At 37.7% G+C, this 23,692-nt stretch overlaps 2 protein-coding genes across 4 annotated transcripts in view; one reads left to right on the top strand and one right to left on the bottom strand.

Annotated features, from left to right (window-relative positions):
• myo7aa (myosin VIIAa) overlaps positions 1–7,523 on the top strand; it is a 49,049-nt gene extending 41,526 nt beyond the window's left edge. The window contains 10 exon segments of the mRNA XM_046864857.1: positions 32–187; positions 1,627–1,732; positions 3,201–3,314; positions 3,435–3,522; positions 3,614–3,720; positions 4,047–4,232; positions 4,341–4,457; positions 4,538–4,621; positions 4,734–4,853; positions 6,510–7,523. Of these exon segments, the coding sequence (XP_046720813.1) occupies positions 32–187; positions 1,627–1,732; positions 3,201–3,314; positions 3,435–3,522; positions 3,614–3,720; positions 4,047–4,232; positions 4,341–4,457; positions 4,538–4,621; positions 4,734–4,853; positions 6,510–6,602 (1,171 nt within the window). The 3' untranslated portion in view covers positions 6,603–7,523.
• Positions 7,524–14,062: 6,539 nt separating this feature from the next.
• gdpd4a (glycerophosphodiester phosphodiesterase domain containing 4a) overlaps positions 14,063–23,692 on the bottom strand; it is a 34,566-nt gene continuing 24,936 nt past the window's right edge. For 2 of the 3 annotated variants that reach the window (XM_046864706.1, XM_046864705.1), the window contains exons 10-16: positions 23,430–23,580; positions 20,019–20,243; positions 19,532–19,689; positions 17,888–18,035; positions 16,535–16,617; positions 16,359–16,438; positions 14,063–14,708 (exon numbers count right to left, since the gene is read on the bottom strand). In XM_046864706.1, the coding sequence (XP_046720662.1) occupies positions 14,596–14,708; positions 16,359–16,438; positions 16,535–16,617; positions 17,888–18,035; positions 19,532–19,689; positions 20,019–20,243; positions 23,430–23,580 (958 nt within the window). In that variant the 3' untranslated portion in view covers positions 14,063–14,595. The remainder of the gene's footprint in view (positions 14,709–16,358; positions 16,439–16,534; positions 16,618–17,887; positions 18,036–19,531; positions 19,690–20,018; positions 20,244–23,429; positions 23,581–23,692) is intronic. The other variant, XM_046864707.1, reaches the window with a different exon arrangement.

The raw sequence follows: 23,692 nt of genomic DNA, 5'->3' as shown, positions 1-23,692 counted from the left end.
TTATCTGTAAAAAAAATGTGTGTGTGCGCAGATACAGTGAAGAAAAGGGATGGGAGCTGCTATGGCTGTGTATTGGTCTCTTCCCTCCCAGTAATGTGCTTCTGCCTCATGTACAGAGATTTCTGCAATCAAAGAAACACCATCCACTCTCCCTGGACTGCTTGCAAAGATTGCAGAAAGCCTTGCGGTATGGCCTTGACACTTAACACACTCACATGTACTCATGGGCAAACTCTTGGCTAGATAATGTTCCGTATTAGGGCCAGCCAAACGATTTATTTGAAATATCTTATATTCTAATATTCTTATTCTTTTCCTATTCTTGCCAATTATTTTTATTTAACATTTGTGAAAATCTCCACTGCCATCACGTTGTATCAGCCAAGCTTCAAGTAAAACTGTGATTTTCACAAGAGTCTTCAGACACATTTTTTTTTTGCTTTATCTGTAACATTTTTTTGTCTTAATAACTTAAGGCTGATGAAAGAAGGACTGTTCGTGCAATGTCAAAAGTTTGGAAACACCTCATCATTTTTAGACTAAAGCAGCAGCCTTTGTTATATGCAGTCAAAGGGAAAAAACACAGAAGACATGGACAACTAATGACTGAAAGAACTGTGAACAGATGAGTCCAAATGTGACATTTTTGGCTCTAACAGACATGAAGGTGAAGAACAGGAGAGAAAATGATACCAGACTGCTTCACACCTACAGTCACACATGGAAGTGGAAGCTAAATAGTTTGGGTTTGTTTTAGAGCACGGAAGGTTGGAGACTTATTTCAGGTGAAAGGAATACTTAACCAAAATGGTTCCTGTACCATATCATACTACACCATACAACAAGACAATGACCTGAAAGACACATCCAAGCTCTGTAAATGTTATTTAGAGAGTAAACAGTTGGCTGGAGTGTTATTAAATATTAGCCTGCCCAGTCACTGGTGCTGCTCTGAGATGAACTGGATTGCACAGTCAAAGAAAGAAGTACACAACTAACACAGAGCACCATTGACAAATTATGCAAGAGGCATGTCAAAGTATTTCAGATGAATGTTTGGAGAAACTAATTGTCCAATGCAGAGAGTGTGTAACACTATTAATCATGCTAAGGCAGGATTTTTAAATAAAAATATATTTTAATATCTGTACATTTATATATATTTGTTTGGTCACAGTAAATCTTCATTAAATCACCAGGTTTGTTGCATATAAACTAAAGAAACATGAATGTGTCTCTTAAAATACTAGCTGTTTCCAAACTTTTGACAGGCACTGTAACCGCTATAACATAAGTGATAACAAGAACTAACTTGTTTCATGGATGTTCAACAATGTCACTATAAATGGAAACTATAATAATTGTTATTAATTTTAGTGTTTGCAAATTATGGTAAAAAAAAAAAATAATAAAACTGTTTGGATGTAGAGATCGTCTTTGGAGTGGTAAGTCACTCATCACACATGGCGCATGTCCTGTCAAGTTCTTTTCCCCTTTTAAACCTTAATATAACTTTTGCCTAACTTTCTACACTGACAAGCATAAACTGTGGAATAAAATAATCTTGTTCTGAGGTATATCTCTGTATCATTCCTCATGAATAATTTGCTTTGCAATCTATAATAGGAACGGCTCCAGGAAGTATCCCCCTCACCTGGTTGAAGTGGAGGCTATCCAGCACAAGACAACACAGATCTTTCACAAAGTCTACTTCCCAGATGACACAGATGAGGTACTGCAAGCAGCGTCGAATAGCGAGCAGTTATTTATAACATTGCAGTCTAAGGGGTTACACCTGCATCGAAGGTGATAATGCTTATTTTTCTAAACAGCTCCAACGGCATCTTTTTCTCTACAGGATATATTGCAGCTTGTAAAAGAAACCCCCCAGTGTGAAGTAATATAGGATAAAATGGGGTAATATTATTGCACTTAATTATGATGAGCTAATTCATTACGAGTTAGGACATTGGTCCTTTTTGAGTGTTTAAAGGCTCTGTCATGGAGAAGCCGGTGTTGGATCTGTGATGATCTCAAATGTTAAGCTATTTTATGAGTTGCTCAATAGCTCCTGGTTCCGTAACATCAACTGACTGTATAAGACTGTAGAAAGGACATTACTTATAATCACACACTCCGGTGCTCATGTTAGTTTTCACTCTCCGGTGTTTTGTATTGTTTTAAAAATTAATAATCACACTCTTGATATCACCCAAATGAGAATTGTTTCCCCTTTTGATTCTGGTTCCTCTCAAGGTTTCTTCCTCATAACATCTAAGTGAGTTTTTCTTTGCCACAGTCACCCAGGCTGCTCATCAGGGATAAATACACATCATTCACCTTCATTCTTAAATCCTGTAAAGCTGCTATAAAAAAATAAAGAATAAAAAAATAAACTTGACGAATTAATTTTATTCATTAACATAGACTGTGAAGTGTCTGGGTGTGGTAAATTTATGTAGCCACAGTCTGTATTGTTAAGATAACATTGGTGGTGTAGCACTCTACTTGCTAGCCTTTATTTTCTCAAGACGTTGGATAGTTGCAAGTTCAAATCTCAGCACCACCAAGTTGCCACTGTAAAGGCCCTTGAACCAGGCAATTAACCTCCATTTCTCAGTTGTATACATGAGATTATTGTTGCTCTGGATATGAAATTAAAAAGCCATAATTGGGAATGTTAGTTGTGAGGTAACTGCATGTAGTGCTAGCATTACAGCTGCACAACAGCTTATGTGCTGCACTCTAAAATCTATTTTAGCCTTAACAAGTTAAAAGATCTATATTTAAGTATCTAATATCTAATAAATATATGAATAATATTTAGTATTTCTATTACTAGTTTGCAATAAACCAAAAGTCATAATTATAGGTTATTAATTTTACTTATACTTTTTTAAAAGTCTTGAATATACAGCGATCCCCAGAACTCAAGCAAGTTTCCTGAAAATCAGCGAATTTTGGACGCACCCCCGCAGCCCTATGGTACCTTAGTGAATTCATCTAGACATTATGTCACTTTATAAATGTAACAGTGTACAATATTTGACCAAATACATAGTTTAAAATGTTATTCCTAACATTCCTGAACATTCAGTCCCGCTACAGATTCCCCTCGAATTGTAAGGATCCGGATTGCTCTAACCCAGTGTAAGTGTGAAATATGATTTAAGGTCAAACTCTCTCACTCTGTCTCTCAGGCTTTTGAGGTCGAGTCCAGCACGAAAGCAAAAGACTTTTGTCTAAACATCTCTGGCAGGCTGTTGCTCAAGTCCCCAGAGGGCTTCAGTCTGTTTGTAAAGATCTCTGATAAGGTATCAGTTATTCTCTTGCTTTGCTTTGCTACAGAAAAACTCAGATTCCAGATTATTCACACATTACAATATAACAGCCTGTACGATTATAGATGTGCTTTTTTCTTAAATGTTTTACAGGTGATTAGTGTTCCAGAGGGTGATTTCTTCTTTGATTTTGTCCGTCATCTTACTGACTGGATCAAGAAAGCCAGACCTGCTAAAGATGGTATTAGTCAAAGTGTGATTTACAAAGTTATCAATGAAGTAGTGTTTATTGTTTAGCTGTTTATTGCTTTTAACCTCCTCTTGTTGAACAGGTATAGTTCCTTCACTGACCTACCAGGTGTTCTTTATGAAGAAGTTATGGACAAATACAATGCCTGGAAAGGACTCCTTCGCAGACTCCATTTTTCATTACTACCAGGTGTGTTAAATGTATGATGTGTTCTACAATTAAAAAGGTTTTGTATTAGTAGAAGAATAATAAAACACTTGCCAGGTCTTAAATATTGTTATTCATTACACAACAGCCATATTGCCATGTCTGATGCCAACATTCAGTTTCATAGTACTGGAAACTATTTTGTATGTGTTAATGATCATGGATAAGACAGAAACGTTAATTCAGAAACAAAAACTTTTGGAAATATGTCTTTATTTATACAATAGCATATAAATTTATCACATTGTGCAGCCAATTTCCATTTTTAAACATCTGTGTATTCCTCCAAAACATTTTTCTCTATCCAGGAGCTTCCTAAATACCTTCGTGGCTACCACAAATGCTCCAGAGAGGAAGTCTTTCAGCTGGCATCTTTAATCTACCGAGTCAAATTCGAGGATGACAAATCATACTTTCCCAGCATCCCCAAAATGCTGAAAGAGCTGATTCCGCAGGACCTGATTCGCCAGCTCTCTCCTGATGACTGGAAAAGAGTATGTTTATGATATTTGATGTGTAATCTATCTATAACAGATCCTAAAATTTTTTTTTAAGATTTGATCTGGAATTTCTCACCTTTAACTTTGTTCTGTTTGACGCAGTCGATCGTGGCGTACTTCAACAAGTATGCGGGCAAGTCAAGAGAAGAAGCCAAGCTGATGTTTCTAAAGATCATTTACAAGTGGGCTACATTTGGATCGGCGTTCTTTGAAGTAAAGGTAATAATAAGACTAAAATCCCGGCAGCTAGACGCAATGCAGTATGTTCTTTCAACCCATTGGCATTTTCTCCATTACAGCAAACTACAGAGCCGAATTTTCCTGAAATTCTTTTAATAGCCATCAACAAGCATGGAGTTAGTCTCATCGACCCCAAAACTAAGGTGTGTGAAATAATTTGCATACAGTTCTTTCACAGCAGTGTTTCAGTATACAAACAAACAAAATAAACTGGTTCCTGAAAATGTGTATTTATTACTGTCTTTTCTTTTACAGGATGTTTTAACCACTCACCCCTTTACAAAGATCTCCAACTGGAGCAGCGGAAACACCTACTTTCACATCACTATAGGCAACCTGGTTCGAGGAAGCAAGCTGCTCTGTGAAACCTCATTGGTCAGTAGATGCTACAGTGATGAATCAATTTCATGAAACAAACAAGGCTGTTGAATGTCCTTTTGCTGAATCATACTGAATGCTTTGCCTACTTTTTATAGATATTTTATGGAAACCAGTTTTAAGTTACTTTGACTGTATGTTTAAGGTCTTTGTCTTGCTCAAGCCTCCATCTGGCAGATTCATTCAATTTTAATTCAATTCTTCTGTAATATATGCTGCTACATCACTCAATTCATGTTTCCTTTAATGACATGTAATGCCTCAGTATGTTTTGTAGAGGAGTAGCCTACCTCCGTACCTCAGGATGTTTATAGTGTTCTTTGCAACATACATGAAACTAGTCTTTCTGTTTAGTTTAATCTCTGCTTCAGAAAGGTTTTGTATGTGAGGGTGGTGTAGGTGTACAGATACAGAACTGATTGCAGTGTGGTTTATTTCTTATTGTTCTCAGTGTAACTGCTGTTCCAGTTGCTTTCAGTTTCTTTTTAAGTGACTTAATACATACCATGTCCTCTATGGCTGGAACTTTTTTGTTCTTGTTATATGTGGGAGTGATCTACGTGTTAAACAACTTAGAACCTTTTTAATGGTGCATTTTCAGGGTTATACTGCAGCTTTTTCAAGTTGTGGTTGGTTTTGGGGATTTTTCCCCTTCGTTCTCCTCTTCAGGAGGTGAAATACATGCTCAATTGGGCGAAGATCTTGTGATTTCTTTGCCCATTCTAAAGCTTCTACTTTGATCTTTTCCGTTGATGAAAAAAAGTTGCCAGACTTTCCCCACACTTTGGCATTTTCATCATTTTGATAGATAATCGGTAGTTTATTTTAGTTGCTGGCTCATATCTGTATTGCTTCGTGACTTTTATCCTGCCTTCTTGACGTCTATTTCAAACATTGGTTTGTGATACCCTCACATCTGGAGGTTATTGGTGATTGTTGTGAGACCTGTGAAGAAAAACAATGTTTACTATTGACTGCTGTGGTTTTTTTTAAGGACTTGTTGCTCATAAAATCAGATGTTTCTTTTTCAGAAAATTCCAAATTGTTGTACTGGTGCTTGGGCTTTGATTTGACCTGCTTTTCTCCCATATGCAGTTCTCTGGCCTTTATATTGGTTGTGAACAAAAATGCATTCTTCATAGGAAAAACCTAAGAATTTTTCATTTAAATAATCAGTCTAACAGGCTACAAGTTGCACAAGTTGCAATGTTCTGAATTTTGTTTACATCAGGAAATACACAATTTTTGATTCATCACCTAATGTTCATCTTTTTTTTAATCTCCAACGTAAACATTTATTTGCTGTTTTTGTATATTCAGAGAGGACTTTACAGAAGTCCCAAGAGGCCATGCATTAGAATATTTATATTTTTTCTCGTTTTCTCTTAATCACAACTCATTTTCTTGCTATAACGAAAATGTTCTCATGATCTCGACATAACGAGTTGTTTTCTCGTTAAGACAAAAAAAGAACAAAAATAAAAAATATATTATAATGCCCTCTTAGGACTTTCAAAGGACAGAGTATTTAACATTAAATTTCTCCACTGAATCTAAAGGACTGAGCCCAAACACGTTCTAGCATACCAAGGCCCATAAACACATAGTCTGCGAAGGTTGGAGTGAAAAATCTTACTTAATTTTTACCTACAGGGCTACAAAATGGACGACCTGTTGACCTCCTACATCAGCCAGATGCTGACCACCATGAGCAAGCAGCGGAGCTCACGTGGGCACAGCAGGTGAACGTCTTACTGGCGGGAGGCAGCCGAACTGGCGCGAATGCTCCGAGGAGTGGGTCAGCCGTGCACCTGGAGCCGGACCTTTGCCTGGCAACTGTGGAGAATGAGCCGCAGTCCCTCTAACAGCTCACAAGGCTCCGTTTACCCTGACAATGCCACTTCATCCCTCTCCAGTGAGGACGACTACCTCTGAGCAGACCTGCCTGGACTCTGTAGGTCAAATCTGCTTACCTCCCGTCTCTCAAATACTAAACCTGACCCAGAGGGACAAACTACAGTGCTCCTGAGGCAGCACAAGATTGCTGTTCTCTTGTGGATGCATGCAAATTCACTTAAGCGGGATACAAGACCTGCAGTGGCTATATACTTTTTGTATTTGTATATTCCTATACCTATTACTAATATGTGATTATTATAGTCATTGTTTATGTATGTACATGCTGACCATTACTATAGCGATGCATTTATTTGTATAGATTGTCCAAGGGGTTCATTCATCACATGTGAACAGTTTTTGGTACTTTTAGCTGAAGTGACAGTCAGTGCTGCTCTCTATATAATATGACATAATGAATAAATCATACTGCAGCAAATATTACTATAGTCTTTGCAAAAGGAAAAAAAAACTCAAGCCCAGACAATGGGCATCATAATAATAAGAGGTGAATGAGTTCTGAGCTTGAATCAATACCATTCACTGCTGATTTGTCTTTTTTTTAATATTTGTATAAAATGTCACTTTGGTCACATATGTATCGTATCACGTTTCCATATAAATTTGAGTGCAGAAGTTTGTACACCCTCAAAAAGGGAACTGCAAAAGTAACATGTTATGAATATTTTCTATCCTATAGCGAGACAGCCTGAGAGAATCGAACATCCATTTCAAGAACTATTGTTTCATTAAAAAAACTAATTTTCACAGCATCGTATTTAAATTGTTCTCTTTTTGTTTTTATGTGAAAATTAAGTTCTGTGACATAAACTGATTGGAACATTTTGTATCAGTGGTTTTAAATCTGGTTTAGTAATGAAGCACTGCTAAATTTTATCATGCCTTGAAAAGGTTTAGGAGAGATCTCTGACGCGATCTATGAGGCCGGCCTGATCTACTGCTGCACACAGTATTGTGTGTACGTTCTTCAGTTTAATCCAGCAAGTATATAGGCAAACTACAAAAAACCCTATTCTTTATTTGCTCATAAGAGTAAGACAGTGAAAATATGCACATACTGCACATTCAGGATCTAGGGTCTATTTTCCTTTCTATATGAAGACCAATGGAGTTAACAAAACAGTTAACCCAGACAGGAAGTCTGCAGAAGCCACATGCATTGTATAGGTATTACAGAAATGACACAGACACCACCAATGGCTTTTGTGATGTGAAAAACAAGTTTGAGGCACCCTCTTAATATTAACAAGCACGTCTTTTCATACCAGAGACATTGCTTATACAAAACAATGCTTTTCATGACTGTTTCCATAAATCAATGTCAATAAAAAAATGAATGTTAAACTTTTCCCCTCAAAGATATTACCATCAAAAACTCAGCATGCCATACTTCCTGTTGTTGTTCCTAGGTTTTCAATATCTCTGGAGTTGTCTTTCTAATTTTAATGGAGATTTGATCGCTAAGTCTTAATGCCACAATAAAATGCCAACCAATTGCGTTCCATGTAGAAGTTAATTAGCTTCGTCTTACATTAGCGCAAGGACATTAGCTAGTATGGCGCATTAGCTAATACTGGAGCCAAAGCAGTTGTAGAACATTAGAAGGTTTTACCGTGTACCCCAACAAAAATCCTGTTTCAGAGATGACTGCAACAATTTGTGTGCAGATAATTGGTTTAGTTTTTGTTGCTATTTATTTAATGATCACATACACAAATCACTTCCAGACACATTCTAGAGAATTCTAAACAAACTAGATGTTCAAACTGATGACACTTTTAAGCAGCTGTACTGTACAAATGGAGACATGCATATATTCAGCAGGAGTATGGTGTTTTACGACTCATGGCCTTATTCCAAAATAAGCATCTTTGCGAAGAGAAAGTATGGAACGTGGACAGGTCTGACCTACTTTCTGAAGGCCAGAACTTTTTCTTTTTCTGTCTTTTTTTCAGTCTTTTTTCATAGTGCTGTATCTATAATCTATAATATGCAGCTTTGGGTGGTTTTTTTTTTTTTTTATAATAAAAACACCAGTGAAATGACTGAGGTCTGAAAAAGCATCCGAGCTCAAATCAGTTATAGTGGGTGGTGGAGTTCTGGTGACATAAAATAAAACACTGTCCTGCTACATTAACAATAATTCAGTTACAAAAAAGTGCAAGTAGTAGCAGTAAGATCAAGAAAATGTATCATGTATGAATAAATTAAAAGGTTCCAATTAAAATTGTAACAAATTCAATTACTGTGTTAATAAACCATGTGATACAACCTGAAGTAAACAGTAAACTGATTGTCAAGACTATATAAAGAATGGCATCAGTAGCTGGGTAGCTGTACTAGCCAAATGCTGCTAGTAGTTACAGTTGTGTTCAAAATTATTCAACCCCCAATGCTGTAAATGGTTTTAGGGAATTTAGTGTACATTTGTAATTGTATTCAAAATGAAATCCTACAAGGACTTCTTAAAGAACCATATGCAACTAAAATGACATCAATTAGTTTTGTAATACAGTAGTAAATGTTTCTTTTGTGAATTCTTCATTAACATAATTATTCAACCCCTTAAAGACTACCACTCTGAAGAACAGAGGTTCAATGAAGTGTTTTCAATCAGGTATTGAAAACACCTGTGGATATCAGGGAGCAGCAATAAAGCCTATTAAGCACCAATTAGGCAGCTTTAAAATGACTGTGATACTCAGCTCCTTCTAGACATTTACTGGTGTGGTTACAAACATGGTGAGGTCAAGAGAATGGTCCAGGAAGACAAGAGAACAGGTTATTACTCTTCACAGGAAGGGCAATGGCCATAAGAAGATTGCAAAGATGTTAAACATACCAAGAGACACCATAGGAAGCATCATTCGCAAATTCAAGGCAAAGGGCACTGTTGAAACGCTACCTGGTCGTGGCAGAAAGAAGATGCTGACTTGACTGCTGTGCGCTACCTGAAGCGTAGAGTGGAGAAAAGTCCCGTGTGACTGCTGAGGAACTGAGAAAAGATTTGTCAGATGTGGGTACTGAAGTTTCTGCTCAGACAATACGGCGCACCCTGCGTAATGAAGGCCTCCATGCCAGAACTCCCAGGCGCACCCCCTTGCTGTCCCCAAAGAATAAGAAGAGTCGACTGCAGTATGCCAAAAGTCATGTGGACAAACCACAGAAGTTTTGGGATAGTGTTCTGTGGACTGATGAAACAAAATTAGAACTGTTTGGGCCCATGGATCAACGCTATGTTTGGAGGAGGAAGAACAAGGCCTATGAAGAAAAGAACACCTTGCCTACTGTGAAGCATGGCGGGGGGTCAATCATGCTTTGGGGCTGTTTTGCTTCTGCAGGTACTGGGAAGCTTCAGCGTGTGCAAGGTACCATGAATTCTCTTCAGTACCAGGAGATATTGGATGACAATGTGATGCAGTCCGTCACAAACCTGAGGCTTGGAAGACGTTGGACCTTTCAACAGGACAATGATCCCAAGCATACCTCCAAGTCCACTAGAGCATGGTTGCAGATTAAAGGCTGGAACATTTTGAAGTGGCCATCGCAGTCACCAGACTTAAATCCGATTGAGAACCTCTGGTGGGACTTAAAGAAAGCAGTTGCAGTGTGCAAGCCTAAGAATGTGACTGAACTGGAGGCTTTTGCCCATGATGAATGGGCGAAGATACCCGTAGATCGCTGCAAGACACTTGTGTCAAGCTATGCTTCACGTTTAAAAGCTGTTATTACTGTAAAAGGATGTTGTACTAAGTACTAAGATTGAATGTCACTTGGGGGTTGAATAAAACTGATAATGATGTGAGCTCAGAAAAGACATTTGTGGTTATTTCATTATAAATGTTATGTTATATTTGTCTGACCTACACGTGCCTCTTTGATTTAATTGTAAGCAGGATGACTGAATGATCATAATTAATGTCAAACCGACCAAAACAATCAATTTCAGTGGGGGTTGAATAATTTTGAACACAACTGTAATTAGCTTGCTATGATTGTTGGCTAGCTAATTTCTTAATTTATACCTGCTTCTAGCTACATAGTTCTCTCGCTTCTCCATTATCCTGAGCATTACCCTCAAGCTAGAGCAAATGTGCATTATTTAATACAACAGCTCATTGCTAACAGCAATAGGAAATGACATTTGCAGTTTCCCCTACATGTTCCTGCAGATCGGATGTGAAAGCCGTGAAACACAGATATCATCATATTTGCAGACTGATATCGCACTGTTTCATTTAAACGTTTAAAAATAATGACACCTGATAGATTTGGCCCAGGAATGCTCATATCTTTCCTTTCTCAGACACTGCTGCTGTTCACCACAGTATTTGGTGGAATAAAATAGTGCAAAAAATGTATTTTATTTTGTTTACATTACTTTGGGTTTAAACAGAGTATTTCTTTTACTATATACAACATAAAAATGATTGTCACACAACAATATTTTAAAAAACCCAAACCAAACTGTGATTTAATTATATTTTAAAAACTATACTACAGTAAAGTAGGAGTACATTCAAGTACTGGACTTTGGCACCCACAGAGCCCTGGTCTTAACATCACCAGGTGTGTCTGGGATTCAGGGCTCAACAACTAATTGATAATAATCGGTAATAAAATTTGTCGTCAACAAATGCAGTTATCGATTAGTTGGCCGGCTCAGCGCGACGGTAAGACAACACAGCCGCTTGAAAATGGCGGAGAATAACAGGGTCAACTGGCAGCAGGAAAAAAAACACACTGGTGTCAGGGATGAAGGGGAAACATCAACACGGTAAGCAAAAACTGTATAATCTCATCATGTGTAAATGGTACAGTTTAATAAAGTGCTATTGTGTACACTGGATCTGTTCTGTCATGACTCGCGAGCATCAGGTTGCACAATCAGTTCGCTCGCGACATCGTTTACTACGTTCGAATGCTTGTTTATTAAAATGTTTGTATATTTAATCTATGCATATATCATTTAATTATGATACAAAATTAAATTCATTATGTATTCTAGATGCTTATATCTTTAAGTTGCCATCTGCAATTATCATTAATAACAATATAAATGTTGATGTACACAATTTATACCTCGCATACTCAAATGTTTTTTTATTTTTTGCAGAAAGAATCCAGCATGAGTGAATTTGTTCAAAAGAGAAGCAGCCACTATATGCTTTAAAATGTTAAAAATTAAAGATAATGAAACTCAATATCTGGATTTTTTTCTTTTTTTTAAATTACACTTTTATACATAAATACCCAGAATTAGGGTTCTATATAGTTATAATAAAGAAAACAACTTATTTAAATTTTTCCATATTTAAAAAAAAAATCTGATCAATCAATAAAAAATAATCCATGATCAATCTATTATAATCGTTACTTGCAGCCCTACTGGAATTACATAAAGAGACAGGCCTTCATCTGTGGTTGGTTCTTCAAGATGTTTCAAACAACCTACCTGTAGATTTCCTTACCTAGAAAAAAATTCATTCTGTTTTGGGTGGTAACACCAAATTTTAAGTTGATTTACATTTTTCTTTTGTTCGTTTACTTTCCATTATGTTAATTAATAAAAAAAAATGTATTACCACTTCAATTTTTGAAAGCATTCTTACTTAACAGCATTTTTTCACACCTCCATAAAACTGCAGATTACTGTTTGTAAAGCACAAATCACATTTCTTCTCCATGTAATTTGCTATTATTATGATAAGGATTATATTATTATTATCTACTCAGTCATGTGACATGACGTTTTATACCTTTACAGTATAATGCTGTGCACACGAACAAATGAGTCAAAATGCTTTGTTGCAAACAAACGAAAAAAAAAAAAAAATCTTAAAAATATCCTTTCTTGTTCATAACACCTTTTTTTTATTTCATTAATATCATATTTACAGCAAAATAAATGTATTAAGATGTATTAAAATTCAATAAATACAAGCCATGTATAGGTGCAAAGGCTGCATTATGGAATTCGGTCGGCGGGATTGGTTTGTCAGTGGCGTTAATGTTAGCTGTGTGTTCGCTGTAACACAGCTTACGTATGAAAGTGCTTAGTGTAAACTTTCATATTATCCCTACGGCTACAATAATTCTACACCATGTCTACTTGACTTTTATTTAATAAGCAATGATTTGCTGTGCGTTTTCTTTCAAGCCTCCGGATTGCAGGCATCCCATAATTGCACATTTTGCAAGAAGAACTGTAATAATCTTTTGCTAAATCTTTCTGTAAGTACAGATTGTCTCCCCCTCTTGTATTAGGCTGCGTTCACAAAGACTTTTTGGTATCGATGAGTTACCCGGCAAGCACAGAATCTGTTTACACAGAATTTCTTTTGAAAAATATTTACAACAAACTCCCCTCCAATGGACAGCAGTTCTGCAGGCAGAAACACTATGTTAATAAGAATGACTACAGAATAGCCAGGCTGGTTTTAGCTGACAGGAAGGCTACAGTAACTTAAAAGAAAAGCATCTCAACATGCTAAACCTTGAAGATCAGCTACAACCATAAAAAAAAAAACCGCACCTGTCAGCCTAGAACAGGAATCTGAGGTGACCGTGAGGACAGGCTCATTAAAATCAGATGTGAATATATATCTCCAGATCTTTTTCTAATATTCAGTGCATCTAAACTGTAGGAATAAATACTGTTATTAGTGCCAATACACCTTATACATCAGCACTGATTGCACCCTCCCACATAATGTACACACCCAAGCATAATAGAGCACTGTTTAAGATTTTCACCTCTGAGAAATCTTTTCCATAGGATTCGTTGCATATGAATTACGCTTTCGAACGCTTGAAAACATGCTGCTCCAACATTTTGGATAAAGGGAAAATAAAAGGAGGTGTTCTGATGAACTATTAAATAATTAAGAGCAATTTTAGACTGTATAATCAAGAATTCTGTGAAAAAGATCCTTGTGAAAACAGCCTCGGTCTCAAACCGGTAGTGCTGATTGTCTCTGAAGGCTTTTATTTATCTTCTATTCCGGCACTCCAATATCGTCTGACTGACAAGCCACTAGTTATTGACTACTGAACGTTGATTAAATGCATATAATGGTAGGTAATATTTTTTTTTTTTGCCACTCGAAAACAGTGCTGCAGAAGCAACAAAAGCTCACAGTGGGGTGTTTTTGCAGTCATGCTTATATTCAGCTTGTTGATAAGATACATTCGTCAATAAGCTATAATACATTAGCATTACAATCGTAATGTAGCAAAACGTATATCTATATGCTTTTATGTGTAACCAACATATCACACAAGGTGCATTAAGTGTTTCTTGTTTTTTCATCCGCTGATGACTGAATGAGTGCCGAGACCATTTCTTCTCAAATATAAGTATGTTTCCAAAAAAGAGTTCGAAATGGCACAGACTGATCATAACTTCATAATAAAAAAAAGGAGCATATGATAAATATCTCATGGATGCTGGCATTTTGTGTATGAGTGAGGAGATCTTGGCTCTTCATATGCAGCTGGTTTTTAATGCAGTTCGGGCTGAATCTCGAACAAAAATGTTCTGGCAAAACAGCTCACAGGTGTCAGAAATGGACAAACGGATGGAAAAATGGCAATTCAGAGTCGAAACAGAGATACAGTTTTTTCTCTCGTCTCTATCAGCCCTGCGGCTCTTCTGTGATGGTGGGCAGGTTTGGCGTGTTGGGCCCGTTCCGTCCCTCCACCCGTACACTGAGACTGGAGATGGACCAGACATCACTCATTTCTGCCCCAGTGAAGGAGGGTGGAGAGAAAAACCAGAGTGGGGTTATTCAGAGGACAAGAGAAGTGAAAGGTCACATCATTACAAGGGGGCATGCAGGGGAGGGGCAAGTTCCTGAGCCACTGAGAACACGCTCCTTGGAAAATCTTCGGTGAAGAGAGGGTTCCAGCGAATACAGTGAACTTCGGGTGAATCTACGACACACACACACAAAGTGATGCAGCTCATAGCAATGCAGGCGTGTGCATGCAGGCCATGGGGATCATACTTACACCATCAAATACTGAATGACTTGGACGCTATTGGGCCAAAAGCTTGTGTACAACACACCATCACATATTTACAGTATGTGCTTTCAACTAGCCTGTTCCAAACTGTTTCCTTTTATAATGACCTCCACTCTTCTAGGAAGGGTTTACACTGAATTTTGGAACATGGCTGTGCGGATTTGTGCTCATTCAGCCACTAGAGGTTTAATGAGCTCAGGCCTGATGTTGGGCTTTTCCGTTTATCCCAAAGGTGTTCAGTGGGGTTGAGGTCAGGACTCTGTAAAGAGGACCAGAGACTACCAGACATCTATATAAGACATCTTATATAATTGTGTGTTGCCAATTTCATTGGAACAGTTTGGGGAAGAACAGTGATGGTTGGATGTCCACAAACCTTTATTGTATATTGTATTGTATTGTATAGTGTACCTTCATTTCAAATATATTAATCTGGAAAATGTAATAATGGTGTTGAGGTCTTAAACTACTGTTACATATTCTTAGCCATATTTATATTTGCAGCCTGATTGGATTTATTACTAAATACAAATATAGATTTTTGTATAGTGCTTAAGAGAAATAATTGATAAAACACATGGTCGGTCTAAATTGAACCCAAAAAAGTGGCTAATTATTGATTAAACAAAATAATAACTTCTATGTTTTTTATGCTCAAAATACACCAACTAGGCATAACATTATGACATTATAACATTATGACCAGCGAAGTATATAACACTGACGATCTCTTCATCATGGTACCTGTTAGTGGGTGGGATTTTTTAGGCAGCAAGTGAACATTTTGTCCTCAAAGTTGATGTGTTAGAAGCAGGAAAAATGGGCGAGCGTAAGGATTTGAGTGAGTTTAACAAATTGTGATGTCTAGACGTCTGGGTCAGAGCATCTCCAAAACTGCAGCTCTTGTGGGCTGTTCCTGGTCTACAGTGGTCAGTGTCTATTAAAAGTGCTCAGAAGAAAGAACAGTGGTTAACCGGTGACAGGGTCATGGGCCGCCAAGGCTAATTGATGCATGTAGGGAGCGAAGGCTGGTCCGATCCAACAGACGAGCTTCTGTAGCTCAAATTGCTGAGGAGGTTAATGCTGTTCACACTCGAAGGGTCAGAACTGTTTGTGCAGCAAAAGGGAGACCAACACAATATTAGGCAGGTGGTCATAATGTTATGTCTGATCTGTGGCCATAAAGTTATGCCTGGTCGGTGTATGAATCACACTGTATTTCAAGAAAACAAAAAGCGTTTTTTTTTTTTTTTTTAATAAAGACAACAGTTTTACATCCTTTGAATTAACTCCACAATTTCTGGACCTTCTAGCGATATGAACAGAAACACCCGTTTCCCACTAAATATTCGAAAGAAAGAACTTTCACCCATTACCTAATCCACCTTAATTCAGATAATCACCCCGACGTTAACAAAGGAATTTATGTTACATTACAGACCTAAACCTAATTGTGTTCATAAGTGGGCATGTGAGTGTAGAACTTCGTGATGGGAGGTAAAATAAGGTCTGCAGCAAGCTCTGAATCATGCTGTTCGTTCACACAGGGACACTCACCAGTCCGAAATTTGCTGTACAGTCCATTCTCGTGTACTTGCTTGCTGTCTGACCAGAATGGCAATCCTCGTTCTCGCCACCTTTATAAAGGAAAAAATTCGACATTTAATATTCAATATGCACATTTTAATAATGTTCAAAAAAAGAACTGGGAGAGAAGTGTTCCTTCGACTCACCAGTGGAAAATAAAAACAGCTGTGATGAGGACGGCAGAAACAATGTCTGTTAGGATCCACATCAGACTGTACTCTTGTGGGGTCTGCATTTAACAGAGAAAAAAAAAGTAGAAACGGTAAATTCTGAGAAAAAACTTATAGCGATATAATACGCTGATTTATAGCAACAGTACAAAAATAAAATCAACCTATTTTTTTCTTCACCTCTACCTTCATGTTGTCACGTCTGGTGTTACAGGTTTGCTACTGATTACGTTTTTAAAACACAGACATGGACAAATTTGTCGGTACGAAAAACGAAGAATCCACAATACCTTAAAATGGACAAAAGGCATACTGAGATTTCTCCAGATTCTCTGAAACTTTTGATGATTATTATGTAATGATGATGAGATATTTAAAGGTGTCACAATTTTATGCTGAGGAACATTCTGAAATTGTTCAACAATTTGTAGACAAGGTTTTTGGTGGCCCGTCTCAATTCTGAGACTCTTTCTCTTGAGGCTTCTCTTTTTATAACCAATCATGTTATTGGCCTGTTGTAAAGGAACCAAATTAGTTGCAAAATAATCCCCCAGCTATTTCTTTTTAGTAATGCTTACTTTTACAGTCTGTTGTTGCCCTATCCCAGCATTTTTTGAGACATGTTGCAGCCATCAAATTCAAAATTACATTGTTTTTTTCTTAAAATGGTACATTTCCTCAGTTTAAACATTTGATATGTTTTCTATGTTCAAAATAAACTTTTTCGAGGTTTTATCTGGTTTATTTTGAACAGTACATTTTCCCCCACTTTTTTCTGAAGTGGCCTTCTATGAGGCCAAATTTGAATCCTATCAAACATCTGTGAAAATAGTTGAAAGTTGAGTTGAGAGTTTTGGAGACAGTGCCGCAACAAAATATTTGGTTAATATTTGTCATTTGTTTTATTGTTTCAAATATTTTGTTAAAACAAAATTAAATTCTCTGTTGAATATTTTTTTAATAGATATGAAATAAACAATGATAAACAGGAATTACTTTTGTTCATTTCAGGTTATTTTAGAAAAAATTGCAAGTTTGAATAAAATTAATATATTTGATAATGAATAATAAACGATAAATGAATATATTTTTTATATCATCAGAATAACGGACACATTTTAGCTTTTGTGTTGTAATCAAACGTCCTCAAAACAGCTTCTATAACTAGCTTCTCTTATTTGTTTATGTAAACTCATGTAGCCTCATATTTCCAGTGCATAACTAAAGAGATAATCAGTCACATTGTCTTTGCTAATAAACTACATTTGCTGTAGAAGAAACATTGTGTATAATTGTCCAAAGTATATTTTTACATGCGCTTCCCCTTACCATGAGGAAGATGGGCTTGTTGAGGATCTTGAGGAGTTGCGGTGCGTTGGTCGTGACTGAATGAACTCCAGCACACCAAGCCAGAGAGTACAGCCACGGCTGACTGATCACATACAGGTTAGTGCTGATGTTCACAGAGGCATATTTACTGAGAAGAGACACAAATAGAAAAGACATCATATTAAGTGCAGGTTAAGTGATGGGTTAATTATTCTGCTCCTAAGCCTCAAAACAAGTGTTGTTTTTTAGCCATACTCTAACCACATACACTATACAGACAAACATTGGTAGACATCTGACCACAAGATTCCTATGTGCTTCTTGGACATCCCATTCCACAACGAGTCCGTTAGCTTTTATAATAACCTCCTCTTTTCAGGGAAGATGTTTCATTAGATTATGGAGTGTGCTTCTGGAGATTTGTGCGCATTCAATACGTCTGAGTTCAGAGCTCTACAGAAGCTCACTCAAGATCTTCCACTCAAACCCGTGTAAACCTCAGGTGTCCCAGTACTTTTGTCAAAATAGTGTATTACTGACATGCTTAGGGAGAGAATCGACGTATGCATCACTCAGTTGTCTGAGTTACAGCATCTACTACATAGCAGACAATTTTTTTCTCATAATCTGGAAAGCACTAGTCGATTTTTTATTTCACCACAGTTTGATGATTTGTGGTTACTAAGAAAACTGTATTGTTTGCAAATGTGATCAGTATTTAAGCTTATTATGTGACTTTATCCCACAGTGCTGCTGAATACTCGATTCTGATTGGTCAGAATGCATGTAAATTTCTTTCACATCAGCTCTGACATTTTAAAATCACAGGTTTATATTACTGTGCTAATTCTTATACATTATGATTTCTGTGGTACAGACACAGTATGAATGGAAGATTGTTCAAGAGACAAATAAAAAATAGAAAAAACTCTGTTCAACAAAAATTTGTTTTGTTAAAAACATTACCCAACAGTATTTATGAAGAAGATTGATATTTTAAATGTCTGTAGTGCCCTTATAAGCATTACATTTCAGCCAGATTGGAACACTCTGATCTATAATGCCAATGGCATTTCCACACTGTGTGAACAGCAGTTCAATTTGTTTTGTTAAAGTGCTCTTAAATGTCACAGAACCACTCATGTAATACAACAAAAGCCAAAATCACACCATTCGCTCAGATTCACAATTTCTTTATCATCATATAAATGTTTTTGCCTAATTATAGAGTCTGTCACACTTTCAACTCCAATTCAACATTTGTATGTAGCTTCTCACCTCTACATCTTGAAATACAAACACAATGGTTTATAAGAAGCATGAACCTATTTAAGACTGGGAATGCATTATTATTGATGCCATGAATAGTTACTCATACTCAATGCTCTGATGTCAACATTGTCAACTTATGATACGATGCGACATAATCCTAGTGTTACTGCTGCACAAGAGGGATGACAAAAAAAGACTCCAAAGAAGACTGCAAACTGTCCTTGGTGAAAATATCGAGAGGTTCAACACATGTAATTCGATAAAACATGAAAGCTAGCAGGGACAGCAGCAACCGATGCTGCAGGTGTTATAAAGAATAAGCCTAGTAAGCATGTTTGCGTGGATGCACACATCTGTAGTTTTAGTTTATACCTGATCAGCTCCTGGGACATAGAGCTATAGTGCAGGTTGAGGCGGACGATGTTGTTCTCCTGCAGCTCCTCTATGGATGCCTGACTCCCAGAAGTCTGTTGCAGCTCTGGGTCCAGCTCCTGCACCAAATACCTCCCATTTGCTGGAAGCCACAGTACCTACACACACAAAAATAAGGATGGGGTTTAATAATTTAGAGAGGCCAAATAGCAAATACCAGCGCACACATTTAACTTTTTAAGAAGGAAGGTCTTGGAGGTCACTATCTGCTCCAGGAGGATATAACATTTAAATTACACAGGAATTCATTTTTGCTACAAATACACACCAAGCACTCTCTATAACTGACAGTGAATATTTAGTGTAAATATCTAGTGCAGTGTGCTTCCATTATTGAGTATTATTAGATCTCTTCTTTTCTTTATTTTAGGCGTAGACAAAGCGTTAAATGCACTTTTCAATCCATATAACCGAAATACTTGACTACCTGGCTAGAGTTGATAGAGGATTCGTTTTGAATGACCTCCAGGGTTCGAGTGATCCATGTGTCCTGGTATGGGTGACCTGGAGGCGGCTGACGGAGGTCGAAGATCACCAAACTTTGGTGTTGTGCAGCTAAGTCCAAAAACTCTTTCAGTGTGGGCACCGTCTGGTTCTCCACCTGGGCACGTTCATCTGGGCCCAAAGATGAGGCTGTGCCAAATGGATCCCTCTGAAAAAACAGTAATAAGGAAAAATGTTGTGGAAGTTGTTACATACAATTACATACCAGGATTCATTCAATATCCCTCCTGAAAATCAGATGCTGGCTGATGTGTCTCACTCAGTATTTTCGACAGCATTGTAAATTTATGATGCCACCTGGCAGAGATTAAATCCTCGCAAAATTCTTTAATCTTTATTTACTTCCCTTGAGGGCTTTACAGCAATTTTGACGATAATTAGTTGGCTACGCTCCAGAGCATATTTCATATAAATGCAAAAAGCCTAAAATAGCTTCCAGCACACAAATCTACACTATATAGACAAAAGTTTAATAGTATATTGAAACGTATGTTCCTTATGTGCTTTTTGAACATCCCATATCACATTTAGGCCATTTTGCTGTAATAATAACCTCCACTCTTCTGGGAAGATGTTTCACTAGATTTTGTAGTGTACCACTCAAGATCTTCCACGCTAACCCATGTAAAGCTTACAGTATCTTCATGGAGCTGGCTTTGTATACTGGTTTGATTCTCCTAGTGCAAGTAAAGGGAAAATTGCCCATCTTCTTTTTCTTTCAGCTGCTCTCATTAGGGGTCGCTACAGCTGATCATCCATCTCTATACCCCCTGTCCTCTACATCTGCCTCTTTTATACCAACTACTTGCATGTCTTCCCTCACCACTTCGATAAACCTCCTCCTTAGTATTCCTCTTTTCCTCCTTCCTGGTGACTCCATCCTTAGCATTCTCCTACCAATATACCCCATGTCCCTCCTCTGCACATGTCCAAACCATCTCAATCTCACCTCCCTCACCTTTTCTCCAAAATGTCCTAAATGTTCCTCTAATAAACTCATTTATAATCTTGTCCATCCTCATCACTCCCAATGAAAACCTCAACATCTTCAGCTCTGCTACCTCCAGCTCCACCTCCTGTCTTTTACTCAATGCCACTGTATCTAAACGATACAACATCGCAGGTCTCACCACAGTCCTATAAACTTTCCCTTTCACTCTTACAGATACTCTTCTATCACAAATCACTCTTGCTATCACTCTTCTCCACCCACTCCACCCTGCCTGTACTCTTTTCTTCACTTCTCGAACACACTCTCCATTACTTTGCACTGTTGACCCCATGTACCTGAACTCCTCCACCTCCACTGCCCTCCCTCTCATTCACACACATGTACTCTGTCTTACTCCTACTGACTTTCACTCCCCTTCTCTCCAGCGTGTACCTCCACCTCTCCAGGCCCTTTTCAACCTGCTCTCTACTCTCACCACAAATAACAATATCATCCGCAAACATCATAGTCCACAGAGACCCTGTCTGTCAACCTGTCCATCACCACTGCAAACAGAAGAGGGCTCAGAGTCGATCCTTAGATCTAATTCCACCTCCACCTTAAACCAGTCTGTCGTTCCTACTGCACACTTCACTGCTCCCACACTGTCCTGATACATGTCCTGCACCACCCTCACATACTTCTCTGACACACCAGACTTCCTCATACAATACTGAGGAATAGTGTATTTAAGAAACCTTTTGTATATAGTTGAGGGCAAAAAATTACATAAAGCATTCAAACTCAATTTTGTGAAATTCATATAATTTCATCATACATTTCATTTGAGTTAATTCAAGTATGCGATTTGCATTATAAATTGTTTCAGTATAATAGCCAAATAGTGGCTTTTGCAGTTACTTTTGACTAGATCACTACAATTTGTATAAAAATGACAACAAAATGAGTCTATTTTAAAATCGCATAACCCCCACCAAAGTTATTGCCGAAGCCAATTAATTGTTTTTGCTATACATTGAAGACATTTGGGTTTAAATAAAGTACACAGAACTTTTGTTTAAATCCACATGCTTTTTAAGTAATAAGAAAATATACAAGATAAACTAACATGAAGCTGAAATCATTTAGAGCTATTACACAAGCATTGGGCATATGCATTTTTTATATTTACTGTTGCAGCCCATATTAGAAAGGAAAGTGTTACAATATAAGTGTATTTGAACATGTATTTGAGCCCAGCAGCGTCTCTACTTCCTGAGAAGGCTGAGGAAAGCCCACCTCCCTCCCCCCATCCTGTCCATGTTCTACAGAGGGACCATTGAGAGCATCCTGAGCAGCTGCATCACTGCCTGGTTTGGGAATTGCACCGTCTCGGATCGCAAGACCCTACAGAGGATAGTGAGGACAGCTGAGAAGATCATCGGAATCTCTCTCCCCTCTATCATGGACATTTACACCACACGCTGCATCCGCAAAGCACACAGCATTGTGGACGATCACACACACCCATCACACACATACTTCACCCTCCTACCATCAGGGAAACGGTTCCGAAGCATTCGGGCCGTCACAACAAGACTGTGTAACAGTTTCTTTCCACAAGCCATCAGGCTTCTCAACACAAAGAACTGAACAGAACTCACACACACTCACTTACACACGCACACACACACACACACACACACTCACTGTGTGTTACTGTTACTGAACTGTACAACCTGGACTAAACACAATCATCACTCATCTCGATCCACTCCACCACCATTTATATATTTATTATTATTTATACTCGCACCTTATATTCAGTACAATGTTTACATGCTGTTTTGCACCTTTTATACTACAGTATAATGTTTACATGCTGTCTTTGCACCTCCTTGCTGCTGTCTTTTTTGCACTACATTGCTCTGTTCTGTTTATACTTTCTCCTGGGTATAGTTTTTACATTCACCTCACACAGTACTGTATATGTAAGTATACAGTAGGTTTACTAGTCGGCGCTATACTTGGTTTTTGTCTTTTGTCTTGTCTTGTGTTGTCTGTCTGCACTCTGTCTGTCTGTACTGTTCTTTTGTTTGCACTGTTTGCACCAGGCTGCACTCGATGCACTTTATGTTGTTTTGTTGTTTAGTGTAGCACCAGGGTTCCGGAGGAACGTTGTTTCGTTTTTACTGTGTACCACTGTGTATAGTAAAAATGACAATAAAAGCCACTTGACTTGACTTGACTTGACTTGACATTAAAAGATGAAAAAGCTGTACCACTGTAGCCGCAAGAATTGTTTTCTGACTGCTGATTGTTTGGCTAAAAGAATTTCTTCGTTATCGATACTACAATCACTGTCTAGAGGAAAGAATCAACACCTAAGTTCCACGTTCTTACCTGTAGGAACCAGGCTCCAGCTCTGAGCATCTCCAGCTCAGCCCAGGTGAACATGGCTGCTGGAGTGTTTGTTCGATTGGGAAACACCTTGCGCACATCAGTTGTTCGCCTCAATGTGCTGTCGTGCATGAGGAAGGGAACTCCGTCATAGCTGCAAGAAAGAAGGAAATACTTGGATTTATTATGACAAAGTTTGTGTCAGGGTTTCTGCAGATTTCACCAAGTCAAATTTAGGACTTTTTAAAACCTTTTTAAAACTATTA

Source organism: Silurus meridionalis, chromosome 13 (assembly GCF_014805685.1).
Source record: "Silurus meridionalis isolate SWU-2019-XX chromosome 13, ASM1480568v1, whole genome shotgun sequence".
Classification (NCBI taxonomy): Eukaryota; Metazoa; Chordata; class Actinopteri; order Siluriformes; family Siluridae; genus Silurus; species Silurus meridionalis.
Note: the sequence above shows the minus strand (reverse complement) of the source record. Positions and strands in the feature narration are given on the sequence as shown.